General features: G+C 42.0%; 1 protein-coding gene across 1 annotated transcript; it reads left to right on the forward strand.

Annotated features, from left to right (window-relative positions):
- Nucleotides 1-4,178: 4,178 nt before the first annotated feature.
- Nucleotides 4,179-15,959, forward strand: ARL14EPL (ARF like GTPase 14 effector protein like). The gene is made up of 4 exons (XM_084832094.1): nt 4,179-4,305; nt 7,006-7,050; nt 9,407-9,549; nt 14,223-15,959. Exons 1-4 carry the CDS (start codon nt 4,192-4,194, stop codon nt 14,428-14,430), a joined length of 510 nt encoding a protein of 169 aa, XP_084688220.1. The 5' UTR covers nt 4,179-4,191; the 3' UTR covers nt 14,431-15,959.
- The last annotated feature ends 3,542 nt before the right edge of the window (nt 15,960-19,501 follow it).

Below are 19,501 nucleotides of genomic sequence, written 5' to 3' on the forward strand. Positions count from 1 at the left end.
GAAGAATTGATGCTTTCCAACTGTGATGCTGGAGAAGACTCTTACGAGTGCCCTGGACTGCAAGGAGGTCAAATCAGTCCATCCTAAAGGAAATCAACCCTGAGTGCTCCTTGGAAGGACAGATACTGAAGCTGAAGCTCAAATATTTTGGCTACCTAATGCGAAGAGAAAACTCTCTGGAAAAGACCCTTATGCTGGGAAAGACTGAAGGCAAAAGGAGAAGGGGATGGCAGAGGATGAGATGGCTAGATAGCATCACTGATGCAATGAATATGGACCTGAGCACGCTCCGGGAGAGAGCGCAGGACAGGAAGGTCTAGCGTGCTATGGTCCATAGGGTCATGAAGAGTCGGACATGACTGAACGACTGAACAACAACAAGCAATGTAATAAATAATAATAATGCAGCTCCTCTGTTCAACTCTTGAGCTACCCATGACTACTTTGCATAAAAAAGGGGGAAATCACATTTAAGTGTAGTTTCTCCCCCAAGGCTAAGGAATAATATGACAGATGAAGGAGGCCTAAGTCTTCCTGAGATAGTAAGCCTATGTTTGGGCTCTACCACTTCAGACAGCAGGTAAAGACTCACATCCTTTTCTGAATTTTTTAAAAAATCCCTTTACATAGAAAACTAAGCATCTGGGAAATGATGTCTAATATGACTGTTCCCCAACTGGTCCATACTCTATGTGTGATGATGGTTTTGGTCTGGATGAGCATTCAGTCATTTGACACCCCACCCCACCTGTAGTCTGAAATGGCACAGACCTCAGGGAAAACTCAGTTTCAGTTGTCCAAAGCGACATGCTGGCTATAATCCTATGCCCATTTACTTGGAAATAAGCTTCATTGAACTCAGTGGGACTTGCTTCTGAGTAGACATGTATAGGATTTATAGCTTATTTAACTATGGAACGGGAGTTCAAATTAGTACTTCACAATCTGTGTCAAAAAGAAGCACTTCTTTTCCAATTCCTCCGGATATCTGTGAAGTGGCCCTAATATATATTTTACATACTTTAACTTTCACAGAACAATAGTGACACCTAACGGCCTGTTGTTTTAACTACAAATTACATTGTGCCATATTTGTAAACAAAAATGTTGAACTGTTTCATATACCAAATTGACACAAGGGCTTTCTGCGTGACCAGTCAATCCATGTTCCAATCTTTGATTTTTTGCCTTTGTGAAATACTTTTCATTGTCAGTCGATGATGTCTTTGGGGAAATAGCAGTGCAATGAAGGAAGACAGAATAGCCCTGATCATGTCATATGTGTGGTCCTGGAGAGGAGACATGAAGAATGTGGCTTTCAAAACTCATATTTAAAAACTCATATTTAAAGATCCACACAGTGACAAAACATTGCTGCTGGAATTGGCCTTATCATTAGATAGGGTGAGGCGGCCTACTTCAGATACCAGATTTTGGGGTACCATTAAAAGACAACAAATTGTCAATTGTTGTATTTTATTTATTTATAGATGTTTTTTCTTCCTTTATGGATGCTCTGCAGTAAGAAAAAGAAGTGGTGGGAAAACACAGGAGGGTTATGAGTGGAATATGTCATCTGGACCTCCCCCTCCACCACCTGTGAAATTCAGTGAATGAGGCAGGGTGATTGTGCACCCTGAATTTTAATGCCTCTCTCAAACTTTATTGCAGGGGTGGGGTGTGGGGTGTTTGCTTCTGTGTTCCTTGATTTAAGTGAAATTTTAATGTTTTTATTGCATATTGCCCCAGGCAGTCGGGTGAAACAAACAAACAAACAAACATTACAGCTTGAAAGAAAAGGAGCAGGCTAGAAGGAGGTATTTGTGTTGTGAATTAGCTCTTTGTTGCTGATGGAGCTGAGACCAGCCTAATTCTGCTAAAGGGAAGAATTCAAGCTGTATTTCCCAGAGACTACTTAGAATTATTTCTTTTTTAGGCTTGGATTTCTTCTGTAATTGGGTGTAGAATCCTGTTCTGTGCTCCTTATGTTGAAGAATTTAATGGGTATTTCGTGAAAGGGATCTTGACATCTCATTAAAGCATATGAAGTTCGAAACTTTAAAAAGCAGAGCACTGTAATTTTTTAAAGGTCCATGATCACTTTGCTCAGGCGTCCCTGTTACAAGACACAGATGTGAAGCAAGATGTGCAGACTGGTATACACATGTTTTCATTACATAACAGTACCTGAGCCACGAGAAAAAAGACCAGGTTCAGATGTAACAATCTTGGCTCAATTAAACCTTGATCTGATGATGATTTCATACTGTGGTTAGTAAGCAAAAACTAAAAACCACAGTTTCCCGATTTGGCTGTAATGGGAAACTATGGTTTAACAAACCCTAGAAGTCTTCTCTTCTGCACATATGCAAAGGGAGTGACGAGAGAGCACATGGGCCTGATGCTCATTCTTCTCTATAGTTTACCATAATACCTTAATAAACTGGTTTGTTAGGCCATACTTGTTATGACTGAACTGGACCAAAGTAATGGAGGTCATGGAAGTGTTTGTTGTGTATAAACAGGCATTAGCATATCTACTCACCTTGCCAGGGGCAAATGCCTGTTGCCCCCTGACAAGGGAGGCCCAAAGGGGCCTCAGACAGACTCTCACTCATGCAGCAATTTGGCTAAGAAAAGAAACAGCAGGCATTCCTCCTGCTCTTTCTTTCCTTCTCCAAAACATCCTGCAAGCCCCCATCTCTCCCTCAAACCCTCTGTGCTTGCTAGAAGGAGAGGTAGGAGTCTTGCTTGACTTGCAGGAAGCTTTGGAGAAGGACAAAAGCAGCAGGAGGAATGCCTGTTGTTTCTTTCTGTTGCCAGTGCTTCCTGCATAGGGGAGAAGATCCCATGTCTCCCTCTAGCAAGCAGGGAAGATGTGGGAATTTTCTTCACTTGAGCTGTGGGTTTGAAAAAGAAAAATAATTTCTCCCGCTGTTTCTTACCTTCTCTATACCTCTGTGTGAGTTAGAGCAGACTCTGCCTCTTTCCCAAGCCCTCTTGGTCTTGTCATACAGTTTGGAGAATGTAAAAAAGACACAGCTTTTCCATACTGCAGTACAATTAGAGAAATCTAGCCTCTTTGGGAAGCCCTCTGCAAATGCCAGAAAGGTGGGTCTGGAATTGGTAGCGAGGCTGGTTAGAGGCCTGGCTAATAAGCCATGCTGATATTTGTAGCCCCTGTATTTAAAACTAGTGGTCTCCAATCTTCAGTAACTTTTAAACATTTGATACTGAGTTTTTGATGTGCTGATAATTTTATTAAACTGCTCCCATATTGTCCTAGTCCACTGGGTCCCCCACCCCTGTCCAGATCTTACCTGTGTCTTCCAATGTTTTACAAATACTATTCTTGTAGCAGGTTCTTGTATACTTGTGGAGGGTATTTTTTACAAGGCATAATAAAGGATCTGAGTTCACGTGCAATTGAAAAGAAAAGCCCTTGGTTCTGTGGCTAGGGTAAGCTCTCAGGGAAAACGCCCCTTTACTATTGTCTCAACTGAACAATTCATTAATTGACTGCAGAAATATTCTAAGCTGAATTTATATAATGTAGGTGGAACAATTCTTTAAAAATATGTATTAAACATTCCACTTAGCAGGCATATTACATTTAAAATTGGGCAGGTATGAGTTGGAATTGCATATCATTTTTCTTAATTGTTTCATTCCTGAAGCTGCTTCTGTCAAAATGAACTTAATAGATCAGTTGCAGTTAAGCTGCGTTCTGTAGATGTTCTTGTGTCAAGAGAATTAGGGTTTTTTAATGAGTCCTCATGTGTACAGTAATGTGACCTTCTTATGAAGCTGCATAAATGCCTTAGATTCCACTAAAGTGGGGATGGGAAACCTATGGCCCTCCAGTTATTGTTGTTGGACTACAGTTCCCATAATCCCTGACCATTGACCATGCTAGCTAGAGATGATGGGAGTTGAAGTCCAACAACACAGGAGGGCCACAGGTTCCCTACTCCTGCATTAAAATAAAACCCTATTACTGGCAAAGCCCCTCTGAGGATCAGAGTAGTGGCTATTTAAAGAAACAATGGGACTGAAAATGCTTGAAATGTGACATTATCAACATGGAATTAAATTAAATGTAGCTGTCTAAAGTCTGGACACTTCCCACTGATAATGTTTCGCTTGTATATTTTGTGTATTTGCCATTACAGGTTTTTCATATCTTTGAAAATGGACCATTGTTTGGAAGGAAGTAATCCTGCAGGAGAACAGCCTGCACCAGGGGAACGGGCAGAAGCGAGTAGTACTTGCACGAAAGGGAATACTCTGGGACAAAAACAACAGGTATAACTTCTGAGTATACAGGGATTATTTATTTCCCTCCTTCAGAGATCTTCATTATTTTTTAAATGTAGAAATTAGATCTTGGAGTTGATTCACATGTTACATTTTCCAGTCACAGAATCCCTCTCCTACAGCGGGGGGGGGGGCGCATGGGGCTCTCCAGATGTTGTTGGACTGCAACTCCAACAACATCTGGAGATCTGTCTGGAATCTGGATATTGATACAAATGTACAGCATGCCTAGAACTCCCTTTTGGGTTTGTTTTTGTCAGCAATTTTTTATTCCTAAATGCCTCATGGTTCCCGTAATCAGACTGTTCTGATGTTCCGCCCATCTTCCTGCTGGCAGTTATCCTTGAGGGGCAATGGAAATTGAGGAGGGTCAGTGCCAGCCATGCTGTCGAAAAAGCGATGTGTATCTTTCCATTTTATGTTGAGTGGGTAGAGTCATAGCCCAAAGTTAGAGAATAACATGTCCCAGGTTCAAACCATGGGTACCAGGGTCTTAGGACCCATGGTCTGAGGCATGGTGGTTGCTTTAACTTACTTCTAAAGCACCAAACAGGGACATGCAGACATATTCTTAAGGCATGAATGTCTGATATGCATAGTTTGTTTTCCTACACACCATGTACACTTCCTCAAGAATCCAGACCAAGGAGTCTCCTGGGGAAGAGATTCCTGCAACTAAAGTATTTGGTGTCTTATGGTGCAAATATATGTAGCTGCAGTAGGATGTGTTGCATTGTCATGTGATTACATTGACAAGTGCATAAAATGCCATTTTGCATATGCCATTGTTTGGACAAAAAGTGAGTTATTCAGGGGCATGCAACATAGTAATATTGTTTTCTGGGGTTGTGTAAGCTTGTAAAGTGTGGAAAATGCTTATTTGATGTAGGGTTTTTTAAATAAATATTTATTGTTGAATCATAGAATCATAGGGTTGGAAGGGGCCTACAAGACCATAAAATCCAACCCCCTGCACAATGCAGGAAGCCTGATTCCCAGGTGGGTTCCCATCCAACTACTAACCTGGGCTGACCCTGCTTAGCTTCCAAGATCAGATGAGATCCCCAGTGCATCCAGCCCTTCCATCAGCTACTTTACATCTTCAGCAATAATGTGGGATATACATCTCAATATAAATGAATATACATTCCACTGCACTACGCTATCAGGTTTTGGCAAGGAAAGGAATGGTTACCAAGTGAACCTAGCGGCATACATGAAATGTTAATGTGGGTGTAAGAATAGGTTTGTGGCAGTGCAAACCACAAGCACAGCAGTAGTCATCTAAAAGGGCTGACACTAAGAAAACCATCACACTTTGCTAAATACAGAACAGATGAACCCCTCAACATGTGTTAATGTGGTCATTTGCATCCTTAATCAGCACGGAGAAGTGTGTGTGTGATCAATCCAATACAGTCAGCATGTGGAGGCCCCTTTAAATCCCTCCACTTATTTTATTTATTTACAACATTTGTATATTGCTCCACATCTAAACAGATTCCAGAGCAGTGAACAACAAAAGATAAAATGAACAAAACATAAAAAAGAATGAAACATGTTATTAAAATTATTCTTTTAAAAACAGAATGTCAATAAAACCAAGCCTGGTTAACCAAGGAAGGCTTCCTGGAAAAGAGCTGTTTTCAGGAGGTGCTGAAAACAACCCAGTGTTGGCACCTGCCTGACCTCCAGAGGCAGGGAGTTCCATAGGATGGGAGCCACCACACTGAAGGCTCTTCGCCAGGCACTTGGCGGCTGCTTGCATGATGTGTTGGTCGTGTACAGTGTTTCATCTCGGAGATTAGGCAAGTTTCACCATGTGACCACAAATACCGGAAAAAGAGAGGGCTGCAGTTTCATAGTAAAACTTGCTCAATCCTTATGGTGAGCCATCATGGAAAGCTAGCTCATCATGTAATACCAGTTGCCACATGGAGTGATTTAATACATCCAGCCTTAATCCAATGTTGAGAAAAGGTAATAATTGAGAGCAATATAATCAACTATAGAAAGAAATATATATTTTTAGCCAGCTAGACTGCTTGTTCTACAGTTGATCTATCTAAATCTGTCTAATTCAGCTGATTTCATGTGTTTTCTCATTTCCTTTTTCACCATTGCAGTCTTCATTATTTTGTTTGCAAGCCTTTTATTAGGACTGTATTTTATGGGTGAATTCCAGTATTGCCTTTGAGAATTAAATTTCAAAATGAGAGTTAATTCTTCTTTGACTTATCCTCCCTCCCCCAAGTCTCTAGCTTCCATTGCATATAGTTGGTTTCCCGGTTTAAAAACAAAAAGCACAAATAACCCTGGCATGAGTTCTGAATAAGGCCACATCGTTCAGGAAAGAAGAATGTAGCTGACGGATGTCAATTTGCTTTAGTTTGCCAACTAAACTAATATAAAAGAATCGACAACTCAGATATTTTTTTAAACAATCTAAATGTAAAGGGCCTTATTCTCTTTTTTTTGCATGTAAATTTGTACATAAATGCTAGCTTACCAGTACTGCATTATACATTCAAATTCAGCCTCATTTGGTTCTAAAAATGATAGAACAACTACCCTAAAATACTTTACCTAGCTATTAATATGTTGGCTTCTCAGTGCTTTGCTGTAGCCCTCTGTGTATTTTGTTGATTTGCACCAATGATCCTTTATGTGCCTTTTGCTTGCCTTCAGATGCTTCAGTTGCCAGGCCAAGGGGATCAATGGAAAAAGAAGATGGTAAGAAGAGTATAGAGGGAGGGAACTTACTACCAAGTTGAGAGTAGTGGAACTTGAGCCTTTCCACTTGAACTGTAGGTTACTGAAGAATGGTTTACGCTACTAATACTTCTGTTTATGCAAGCAATCCTAAATATTCCAAGTATTCATGGGAAAAAAACAAGTATGTGAAGAAGGCAATCGTAGATGTTGGGAGCGGTCCAGTGAGAAGGTTTCCTGGGATGTTTCCAGACGGAGGGGTCCTAGTGGTAATAATCCAGAGGCATTGTGCATCTATTACATCTTCTCTTCTTTAATGGATTTTCCTCAGTAAGAAAAAAGAAGAAGCGGTGGCGAAAATATGGGAGGGTTATGAGTGGAAATTCCATGAGTGAGGCAGGGTGATGACCCAGTAAAAGGCTCATCTGGAAGCACCCCTGCATAAGCTTCTCTTACAGATAAAAACAAAATTTGCCCAAATTAGCTTCTCCTTATGGTAAACTGGGAACTGTCCTTCCTGCCTGTATTAAATGACATGCAGTGCAATCCTATACCCGCTTACCAGGGATTAAGCCCCATTAAACTCCATGGGTCTGACTTCTGAGTAGACTTGCCTAGGATTGCACTGTTGAGGTGCTTCCAAAAGAGCCCTTTTCTCCATTATTGACACCATTTGCTCATTCACTTATTACTAAGAATCCAGATTACATTCCTCAAACCATTGCATTCCTGTGTTTTCTTTGTTGTCTTCTCATCTTAAGTGCTGGCTTATCATGATCCTGCTTTAATTTCCACCACAGTTGCAATTAGTGGAAGCGTCTTGCCTAGTGAGGAGCAGAGCTTGGTGACCTGATGGTTGATGTGCAGTTCCTCCTCTTTGTGTTGGCTTTCTTCCCACATTCCCTCAGCATTTGTCATCCCTTCTTTTTGCCCTCCAGTGATGAGGTGTGGGAAAAGTCTCGTCAGGATCATAACGGCTTTAGTAATGCTATTAAAATTTGCATGTGCCCCAGTGCTGATGGCACAGTATATGCCATTATGGTAAAATAAATATTCCCCTCCTTCAGCAGCAGCAATAGCAGGCTGGAGAGAGGCAAAGGGAAAAAAAAGATGGGTACTTTATGGTTTTTAAGGTTTAAAGGTTGTTTTTCATGTTTTGCTATGTTTTGTTTGATTATTGTTTTATTTTTTGAACTTTCTTTAAATGGCCCTGGTTGGCTTCAGAGAGGCAGTATAGAAATATAATCAATCAGTAATTAAACTTTGAAGGAGGAGGGCCACCCAGTACTCCGACACCCCCTCCCCAGTGGCAGGAATCCGGTGGCTGCCTTCTTCCACCCTGACCTCACTTGCACTGCCATGGCAGCCCCAGCCTCCCTCCCACCATTCACCCAGCAATCCATCCACCACTGCCACATGGGGAGGGAGCCGGGCCAGCACAGCAGGCAGGCTGCATGGATGTCTGTAGCATGTGAGCAGTATTGAGGGGGCAGACTTCAAATGAAGGTGGTCAGAATGTGAAGGCCTCCCTGTTCAAAGTGTCTTAGGGCGCAATCCTATGCATGTTTAGACAGGAAAAACGTCCTACAATTTCCCAACATGCCCCAGCCAGCCATGCTGGTTGGGCCATGCTGCGAGATGTAGGGTCTTTTTTTGTATAAACATGCATAGGATTGCGCCCTTACCCTATTTCAAGTTAGGCCCAGAGCCCTTTGAGCTTGGATGTGTCTTGAAATGGGGCTCATACACCCCCCTAGCCAGCCCTCCCGTTCCCAAGCAAAATGGCAACACACACACGCACACTAATAATCCTTATCTTTGTGAAGGAAGAGGTAATAACTGGCAGTTGGGAGGCCTGCTCATAGACACAGGAAATACCTTGTGGGGCCTTCCCTCAGTTGGAAATGATGCTTCTCGGCATGTTCAGGAACATCATTTCCTGTTGGGTATCATGGCATTTGTGGTTTTGTCTGCCTTCCAAATTGAATCTGGAGGCAGAGGAAACTGCAGACCCATGATCCCCAGCAGGAAATGATGCTTCTGAACATTCTTAGGCTCTTGTCCCAGGACTAGACCTGGGGCAGATGATGCCCATTTTACCAAGTTTCATCCTTTTCCCATTGTCCAAAATACAAGACTGTATGCAGTTTTAGATTTCTGTTGCAACGTCTTCCTCAGCTGAACTTCTAGCAGCTTTGGTTAAAAGGAGAATAGTTGGTGAGGTGTTTTAACAGGAATTCTTGCGAAGGTAAGATTCTTGGCCTTGCATTCCAATTGCTAATTCTCTTCTGTCTACTTCTGTTTTAATACTAAATTCAAATAAGCTGTCTAACTGAGAGCATTTTATCATTATAACCACTTGTTTGTTTGCTCATAGCAACAAATGGAACGCCAGCTGAAATGTCTGGCATTTCAAAATCCAGGACCACTGCTGGCAGACTTCAACCCAGAAACTCGGGAGCAGCAGAAGAAAGCCTGCATGTCCATGATAAACCAGGATTGTTTTAATACTACAAAGAAGTAAGATACCATATCGAGTTTATTCTATATTTCAAATTATAGATCATAAGAATTGCCAGGTGGGGTCCAGATGTTTATAATCTAAGGCTGCAATCCTATGTATGGTTTCTTCGAAGCCCCACTGAAGTCATTGGAATGTGCTTATGAGGACATTAATCTGCAGAATTTGGTGGAAGGTCAGCATTCGGTAGTACATAGGCAAATGCCACCTGGATGTTCACAAGCAGATCATGATAGTGATGTCCATTGTCTGCCCCCTCTTATATTTAAGAGAGAGATTATATCCATTTTAACAGACCCAGTGGATAATGTTCATCTGGAGAGAAACCAGAATAAGACTTCAGCCTCTCAGCAGCCTTCCATTCAGTTGATCACACAAATATTACCTGTTCATCTGAGGATGGAACTACATGGGCTTTCTTCACATGGAGCTTTTATCCTGCAATTGAGATTGCTCCTTCACGGAAGTTTGTGGGCTCTTTACATGAACCTCCAAGGCGTCTCCTGCACTAAATGCCCTTTGTTCCGTTTTTAAATAAATCTCAGATAATGAGCTATCAAATTATCCTGTTATGTTCCACTTGAGTTCCCTCCATAAAAAGAGGAAAAGCGGCAAGAAGAGGAGCAAGATCAATGAAAGATAACGGAAGAATCAGATATGGGGAGAAGGAGGGGGAAATGCGAGGGGAAAAAGGAAGCACGTGAAAAAGGGAGACATTGTGATCCTGCATTTAAAATGGAAGCAGGAAGCCCCATTTTAAATGCAGGATTTTAGGGGCATTTATACACCAGCCTAAAATCCTGCATTTAAAATGGGGCTTTCTGCTTCTGTTTTAAATGCAGGATTACCACTGACTCCCTTTACATGCGCTTCTCCCCCTGCCCCCTGCTTCTCCTTGTATCTGAGTCTTCCATTATCTTTCATTGATCTCGCTCCTCTTCTTGCTGCTTTAACTCTTTTCACGGAGGAAACTGAAGCGCAACACAACGGGGTAATTTGATAGCTCATTATCTGTAATCTGTTTAAAAACAGAACAAAGGGCATTTAGTGCAGGAGGGTCACGGCAGGGTCATGGCATCATGTAAAGAGACCGCAAACTTCCATGAAGGAGCAATCTCAATCGCAGGATAAAAGCTCTGTGTGATGAAGCCCTAGGCTGGTGTAGAGATGCCCATGTTCTGTCTGCAGAGACTGCAGTTTGAACTGGGAGAGGGGCTTCTCTCCTTTCCCCTTGCACCAGTTTTCAGCAAAAAATGCCCTCCCCCCCCATCTACTTTTACTCCTGCAAGCAAAGGAAAAGATACAGGTTTCCATATTTTTTCCTTTCCAGATGTAAAATCAGCTGGGGGACACTAAACTTAAGCTACCGAAAATGTGGGTGTTTCTTTTTTATTTAAGTCCAGAAAAAATGTCAAAACTTAATGTCTCACACTCGGGGAGGTGGCAGTGGTGATTCAAATCACTGCCCTCAACTAGCCTAAGACCTTTCCTGCCATAGTAGAAAGTCAATAATTGGCAACTATCACATCTTTATGGGAAGATTCTTCTGGAGTGCAACAAGGCTCCCTCCTCCTCATTCTTCATGCATCTTATTTAGTGCCTCTAAGAAACCGAAAAATAGGGCATTGAGAGATTTGGAGGACGGTGTCATCAATATATGCTGATTCATGACACCTGTCTCTGTTTTGGTGTTTCATCTGAATCAGGAGCAACGGTGTCTTTGAACCAGTGCCTGGACGCCGTAATAAATTGTGTGAGTGCAAAAAGAAGGCTGAATCTAAACAAAACTAGAGTTGTTGGTGGTTAGGAATTCTGTTGTCAAGGAGGGAGTGATAGTTTGCTCATCATGATAAGAATCTAGAGTACCTCTCCTTAATTTTTAAATATGCACATTGCAAGACTATACAGGCATGCAATTTTCTGTCTCAGTTTAATTTGGATTGGAATTCTTCATGCCAGCCAGTCTTTGTGGTTGGCTGACATGCTGTGATATTAATTTGGCAATCCTCTGTTGAATAGCACATTAATTTGTCTAATTTGTCAATACCAGGTGGCCCAAAAGTAGGTATACAGTTGTTTAGAATGTTGATGGGAGGGGGAGAGAATGTGTGAGTAGAAGATGTGTGGGTGGAGTCAGAATGACAGTTGCGAAGAGTGAGTGACAGGGAGTGACAGTTAAATCAGTTAAGTGTAGGGAGTGAGGCCCTTAAGTAGGTATACAGTTGTTTAGTTGTTTAGTTATTTTTTTTTACTGATATTGTGAATGATGGCAGCAAACTTGAATCAAGAACAAAGAAAGTGGATTCTAAAGCAGTACTGGAAGACTGAAACTGCCGAGCAGGTGTGCACAGCGTGGCAAGAAGCATCTGACACTCCTCCACCAACACGTCTGACAATTTATCATCTTAGAGATAAATTTGAAGCAACAGGTGCAGTGGCTAATGCACCGAAATCTGGACGTCCTAGGACATCTATGACAGAGGAAAATGAGATGAGAGTCGCTCTGACATTTGTGAACAGTCCGAAAAAGTCCACACGACGTGCATCTAAGCAGCTATCAATACCTAGAGCGTTCTTGCAACGCTTAATGCACAAATTGAAATTGAAGCTGTACTGTCCAAGACTGTTACATGCTGTTCTGGAGGATGACCCAGACTGTCGGTTGCAATTCTGTGAGATGATGCGTAACCAAATCTCTAACGAACCAGACCTTCTTGATAAGATCATCTAGTCAGATGAGGCTTCTTTCAAGTTGTCAGGCCACGTGAACAGGCATAACTGTGTGTACTGGGCAGATGAAAATCCCCATTTGACTATCACATCTCAACTGAACCAGCCAGGCATCACGGTGTGGGGTGCACTGTCCAGCGAAGGTGTTGTAGAACCGGTTTGCTTTGATACAAGTGTGAATAGTAACAATTACCTAAACATGTTACGCAACATGGTAATGCCACAACTCAGAACCAGGGCAGACTTCTCTGAACTGCTCTTCCAACAAGATGGGGCACCTCCTCATTATGCTTTTGCAGTAAGGGATTTTGTTGACAACGCCGTCCCACAGCATTGGATCGGACGATATGGCAGCATTGAATGGCTGCCATGTTCACCCGACTTAACACCAATGGACTTCTTTTGGGGGGGCGTAGTAAAGAATAAGGTTTTTGAGAGGAATCCCCAGACAGTGGACGAATTAAAAGAGTTCATCTCGGAAGTATTTATGGACATTGATGCGGACTGGAATTTGTGTCGTACTGTGTGTCACAGTGTTCTGGACAGGTTCGAGGAATGTTGCAACGTTGATGGAATACATTTCAAGCACTTACGAGATTAAACAGTGTTAAACAAATTTAAATGTAATAATGTAATAAAATGCAAATAAACTATACTGTATACCTACTTTTGGGCCACTCTGTATGTGTGTCCAGTATTAAGAGCTGTGCAGTTGATCAGAGTTCTTACATTTGGAGAGCTTTTCTACCAGTACAAATGTGGGCTGTTCCACACAAGCTTTTCCTATGAGTGTATTGCTTTTGTGTAGAAAATCTGCCCAACTTAATGTGAGACAAACATGCATGTCATTGCTGCCTTGAGTACTTTATCTGTGTTGAAAACCTTCCAGGGCAAAGCAGCCCTGAGTAAAAACTCTCTACCTCATCCTTTTATTATTATTGTTGATTATTTATTACATTTCTGTACCACTCATAGCCAAAGCTGTCTGGGTGGTTTACAAAGATTTTAAGGGGGACTTAGGGAGCAATCCTATGGCTGCTAGACAGCGCCTAGATGACCATAGGATATGGTGTTTTCTGAGAACCGACCTTGGAGGCAGCACTGAACAGTCCCGTCCTCCGCGCTCACAAGAGGAGTGTGGAGCGGCCAGAAAGGGGCATGGCTGGGGGCGTTCCAGGGTGGGAAGAGCGTAGCTGCCTGTACAACACATTCAATGTGTTGTACAGCAGCCTCCTTCTCCGCTCCGTGCTCCTGCTGCTAGACAGCCACAATTGGCTGTCTAGCGGAAAAAGCAGGGCAGGAGGAGTGTGGAGGGAACGATCCCCTCCGTGCTTCTCCTGCCCTGCTTTGGATAGGCGGTCACCTCTGAGTTCAGAGGCAGCCGCCTATCTCGATAGGATTGCTCTCTTAAGGACTAAACTACACATTACATTAAATATGTTGTGTGTACATGAGCCTAATGTTTTTATTTACTGTAGCGTAAGCACACAGGCTCCAACCTGGATAGAGATTTTTCTTTCTTTAGCCCCTACATGGTGGTGGGGAAGTGAATTTAAAGAAAAATAAGCAGATGGTTTTAACTGCCCCTCTGGATCGGGACTCCTCATGCTTACCTTAGAGTAAATAAAAATGTTCAGATCACCTATACACTACACATTTAACATAGTATGTCGTTTAGCCTGTATAAATAATTATATTTATATAATTATTGGCTGGGTGACCAGCCAGACGGGCGATTAATAAATTTAATAAAATAAAATAAAAATTCTGAAACCTTGATTCTGAATACAGTTCTGTGGTTCAAAACTGTTTTTTCAGTCTATTGCAGGAGTATCAAAAAGAAGTAGTGGAACTTTTTTCTTCTTCTCTGCACTGTCTTTTCTGTTTTCATTTGCGTCACACTCTGAAAATCAACTGAGATTTCCTGTTTGATTTTTTATAGGACCCTGAAGAAATATGACAAACACGGCCGGCTGCTTTCCAGCAAGACAGATTTGTGTGACTGCCTGGAGAAGAACTGCTTGGGCTGCTTCTACCCTTGCCCTAAATGCAATTCCACCAAGTGTGGGGCTGAGTGTCGCTGCAACAGAAAATGGATTTATGATCAGATCCAGATAGAGGCCGGACAAATGATCAGATTTCCATTTTGAGGCAGCCAACTCGCGCTCTTTTCCCCATTTCCCCCCTTTTGTAAAGCAGTGGCTGGACTTTCGTTTATTTATGTATTTATTTATTTCTCGAGCGAGTGGAATGTTTGAAATGCCCTGTTAGAGGCACAAAAGAATTGTTTAAATGATAGAGGAAAGCTGGGAGAATTGAACGCCTTACTTGCAAAGTGGTGTTACACAGCCTCGTGAAGTGCCATTTTAAAAACACACAAACAGCTTTGGATCGGGGCGGGATTTTGGGTGGAGATGTGCGGGGAAGCGGGGAGATGCTTAACGTATTAATCACCTGCCATTTCTCTGTTCCAAATCACTCCATTTTTTTTGCTTGAGGAGTTCTCAGTGTGTGACTACCCACATTTTGAAAGTTCATTTTGAACCCTGTTGAAGGGAAAGGGAAGCTATGTGTGGCAGCAAGTGCAATTCGGACTGGAGAAATGGCAGGTCCCAGGGGAAAGGATTAAGTGCCGTCTCCTGCCTTTTTGTCTTTGAGCTAGAGCTGCTTTTCTTAGTAAACTAGCATTGGGGCTCCATCCCAGTCATTTGTGCATAATGTGTAGCTAGTCTCCAGGTTTCTTCAGTTTAAACAAGTTAGGATCTGGTTCCTAGCATCTTTATCTGATCTTTCTGTTACACCTGTAGAGAAGGGGAGTTAAGATGAAGAGCTTCACCACATGAGGCTAGAATCCTGCATCCTTACCAAGAGCTTCTGCTTCCAGATTCTTTGTGGGATTAAGATCGGCTCCTTTACATGCAGGAACACATGTTTTCAATTGGGGGATTCCTTTTTTGACAAGTTTTATACGTTGCATTTCACAGCCACTAGATGGCGCTGTGGTTATAGTGGAACTGTGCAATTACACACAGCCCATATATTGGATTAAGGTTCCTTATCGGGTTATCTCTGATCTTTTAAAAAGTGGAATAAAGGTCAGAAAGTGCTGGAGACACCCTGGAGGTTGACAACGTTGTGTAAAGGACCTGCAAACGTCCATGTGTGACCAATCATGAGCGTGCAATAAAAGCCTCATATAGAAATGCTCTTAAACCTTTTTGATGGACAGATTCAGCTACAATGGGAATAAAGCAATTCAAAGTCAAAGGAAGGAAATGAAAGATAAAGCAAACATCCCAACTGCCTTTTATAGGCTCATTATTTGTATTCATGCCTCATATAGAGGTTGTACCACTGCTTATTATTATATCATTGACAGGCTGTGTTCTGCAACCCTCACTCCAGGTGACTCTTGCAAATAAAAGGAGAGAAGGGAACCAAGGAATAGAAGATTACTGAAAGCCTCCCGTTCCCAAAGAAGCTATTGCTGAACTTGAAAATTTATTCCTTCTGTGTTTATCGTCTGTGCAGAACAGGAGCTATCAAAGTAAACCTTTAAGTCCTTGAGCAACATTGCAGAAAATAAAGCTAGATATAAACTGTGTCAAGCATATAACTTTTATTGGTACAAAGGTTCTAAATGCATGTAAGAAACAAGTCATTAAAAGGTTGCTTTCTCAGTCCCTTTACATTTGTTTGTACATTTAAACAGAGAACCCAGTAGTATTCATACCAGCTGAAAGAATGTTAGGATTTAGCTTCTTTTCCTAAATGCGTAATTTACTCTTGAGATACTGTAGTCGATAATGGACAGCTAGCTCACCCCCTAGGACAGCTTTGTTGTAAATAAAATATTCCTGGTATATATCAGAAACCTGGACCACCCAATAAGGATTACATGTAATTCCAGGTGTTACTCCATTTTTAAATACATTTTGCAAACCTGTGTCATCCATATAGCACTGCTTGTGGCTAAAAGTCCAATGAAAACTTAAATATAAAAATTCTGGGCAACCTTCGACAAATCCATTGACTAACAGGCACGGGGCTACAAGTGAGTTGCCGAAGACCACAAAGCACAAGGCAGAGGTTGAGTCTGAGTCCCAAAACACAAAAACCACTCCTTTGATCCCACTGTTTTCTGCCATTTCACAAAGACAAGTCCATTAATGTCTTAAATACACTTCTAAATACATTTCTGTAAAATTAATTTGCTTCCTCAAATTAATAAGATTACCACAATCAATTTTCCAAAAATGCATGACCCCCAGCAATTTCTGTTCAATTTATGATTACGACTTGTCAGGAAAGGGGTCCCCCGTCAGCCACAAATCACACATGCCCCAACCTTTCCCGCAGGACTATTAGCCATGCACACAAAAATACTACCACCACCAAAGTTTGGTTATCCTGATAATATGTATTAAAATTTAAAAAATAATAAAATGAGCATCTGTAACCATGAACATAGATTGGAAAACTTGGCTGCTTCCGTGGTGGTGATTATGACATTATTCATGTATCAAATTGCAATTATGGGTGACTGAAGGAAAATAACACTCTTCCCATTAATACTCATTTCACTCCAAGCAGCTATACATGTGCCCAAATAAAAATGTGATACATAGGCTTCAGTATAAATAAACTCAAATACAATTCTTTAAATGCCTTTACACTGCAATGCTGCTGCAGGGAAAGAAGAAAAATTTGGAGCACATTTCTTTGGAAGAGAGGGAAAGATTGTCTCCTAGCCTTTTTAACCCTGGTTTTGAAAATGATGCTTGCTGAGCTGTGGTTTGCCAGAGAAGTGGGGTCAATGTTTAATTTTCAGAAGGAGAAAAAGGAGGACTCTAGTTTCTGAAAAACAATGCCATCTGTGCTCTTAGCCCTCCTCCTTCAGTCTGTGTGTGAGTTGTTTCTGGGGGTGGGGAGGTGTAGGCTACTACTTGCTGGGTGGAAAGGAAAATGTATTCTGCATGTGTTCAGAGGCACTTTTACTATATTCTTGCTGACTGGTAGAAATATTTTTTGGCTACTAAGTCCGAACATAATTTGTGGATCCCTGATCCCAAAAGTGATCCACACTCACAGTGAAGGGTAATGCTGACACATTTCATATTTTATTCTAATTCATCTCAGCTTCCCTAGAGTTTCTTCTCTTCACACTTTACTAATGCACATAATGGGCATCCACGGGAGGGAGGGGCTTTCCCCTCTCCCCAGAATCCTAAACGTTTGTATTTCTTTTAATGTACACAGACACACGCACATCCAGCTTGTCAACAAGAGTTTTCATTCATTCTATTTCTATACTGCCCCATAGCTGAAGTTTTCTGGGCGGTTCACAAAAATTAAAAAAAACGATTAAAATACATTATATAAGGTATAAAACCATTCATGTGATGACACAGAACAAATAGCACACTCAACAACATATATCTAAAACAATTTAAAACAATCAGCCAGAGACAAAGATAAGATTCTCCTTATATGCTGACAAATGCCTGAGAGAAGAGGGCAGTTTAACAATGTTGGTGCCAGGTGGGCCTCGTCAGAGAGATTATTACATAAGTGGGGGGCAACCACCAAGAAGGCTCTCTCCCTTGTTGCCGCCCTCTGAGTGTTCCTTGGAGGAGGATCCCAGAGGAGGGCCTTGGTTGCAGAGCGTAGTGCACAGGTCGGTTCACGCTGGGAGAGGTGTTCTGTCAGGTACTGTGGTCCTGAGCCATGTAAGGTTTAGAGTGATCCCTGAGACCACTGGTATTGAGAGTGACTGCCAGGCTCAGACTCTACTTTTCTGGAGGAGAGCCTTCCTGGGCCAGGAGGCAGCTCAGATGAATCCTGCTTGTTCTGATCTAATGATGCTGCGCCTTCAAATGTTACCAGATTGGAAACACTAGAAAAACAATGATAATATAAACAAAGGAGTTGTGATGCCTTTTTGTGATCAGGTGAGGAGCTTGGGGGTGCTGCTGGATCCAGCATTGCTTGTTGGGGGACAGGTGGGGGCAGTGGCCAAGAAGAGAAACCAAAAGTGCCGACACGGTTCTTGGGAAACAGTTACTGTTTTGATTGTTGAAGGTTGAAAGGAAGACACAAGGGTTTTCTATATAAGGTTGCTAAAGAGAGAAAGCAAAGAAGCAGAGATGTGTTTAGCTATGGATATCTGCAACTACTTCAACAAGCAGAAGACAGGTAGTGAGCCCCAAACACATACTGAAGATACTACTTCAGACACAATGGGGTTCACACAAACGGCAGGCAGTTAACAAGCCACGGTGGCTTGTTAACTACACTGCATATCCCATTTGCATGCTGGAGGAATTTGCATAATAACCCTTGGCAGCACTGCTTGTTGTGCAAAACCGGCCAGAGAGGCTTGTTGCCATGAGTAACAAGCCACCCAGAACCCATGAGCTGTTGAAGGGTTCTGGGTGGCTTGTTACCCATGTCAACAAGCCACCCTGGCTGGGTTCGCCCGACATGACAAGCCATGTTGCTGAGGGTTATTATGCAAATGCATGTGACCGGCACACACAGCATAGTTAACAAACCACCATGGCTTGTTAACTACCTGCTGATCATGTGAACCAGGCCAATGTGTCTGCCTCAAAAGAGACAGAAAATATCCAGGTACTGGCAGGGCAGAGCAAGAGAACATCCCAACTGAAAATACTGAGGCAGCTACCTGTACGGTGTAACTTGAACAGAAAAAACTGGATATAGGGAATTACATATCAAAAGCAAATCCTCTATCAGTTATGTTAAAATCTGAGCTGCTTACACAAGACTTGACCCCTACAGAAAGTTGTGAGTCTGATAGTACAGGTCCAAGAGCATTTTACCACACATGGCTTTCTAAATAGTCTCTTTGGTTAGCATACTCTGCTGTTTTGAAAGGACCTGTATGTCATTATTGTATTTTATTTCCCTAGCCAGTAGTATGAGGGGTGCAGCCACATTCGTTATCAAAGTTTGTACCAAGTTTAAAGACTTCAGTGAAGCTGCAAGAGAGCACTCAAAAAGTGGATCGCATAGTGGTTCACATGAATATGCTTCTAACTTCCTTTCTGTCATGAACAGGAAAAAGGCATCAGTTGAACAGCAGCTTAATAAGTCATATGCAAGAGCTATAGAGAAAATAAACAGAAGCTATACTCTATAATATCAACCATTATGTATTGTGGGTCACATGACCTTGCTCTTCCTGTTAAGACCAGT

This window comes from Heloderma suspectum, chromosome 2 (genome assembly GCF_057233095.1).
Source record: "Heloderma suspectum isolate Gila_16-S chromosome 2, 16-S_ref, whole genome shotgun sequence".
Taxonomy (NCBI): Eukaryota; Metazoa; Chordata; class Lepidosauria; order Squamata; family Helodermatidae; genus Heloderma; species Heloderma suspectum.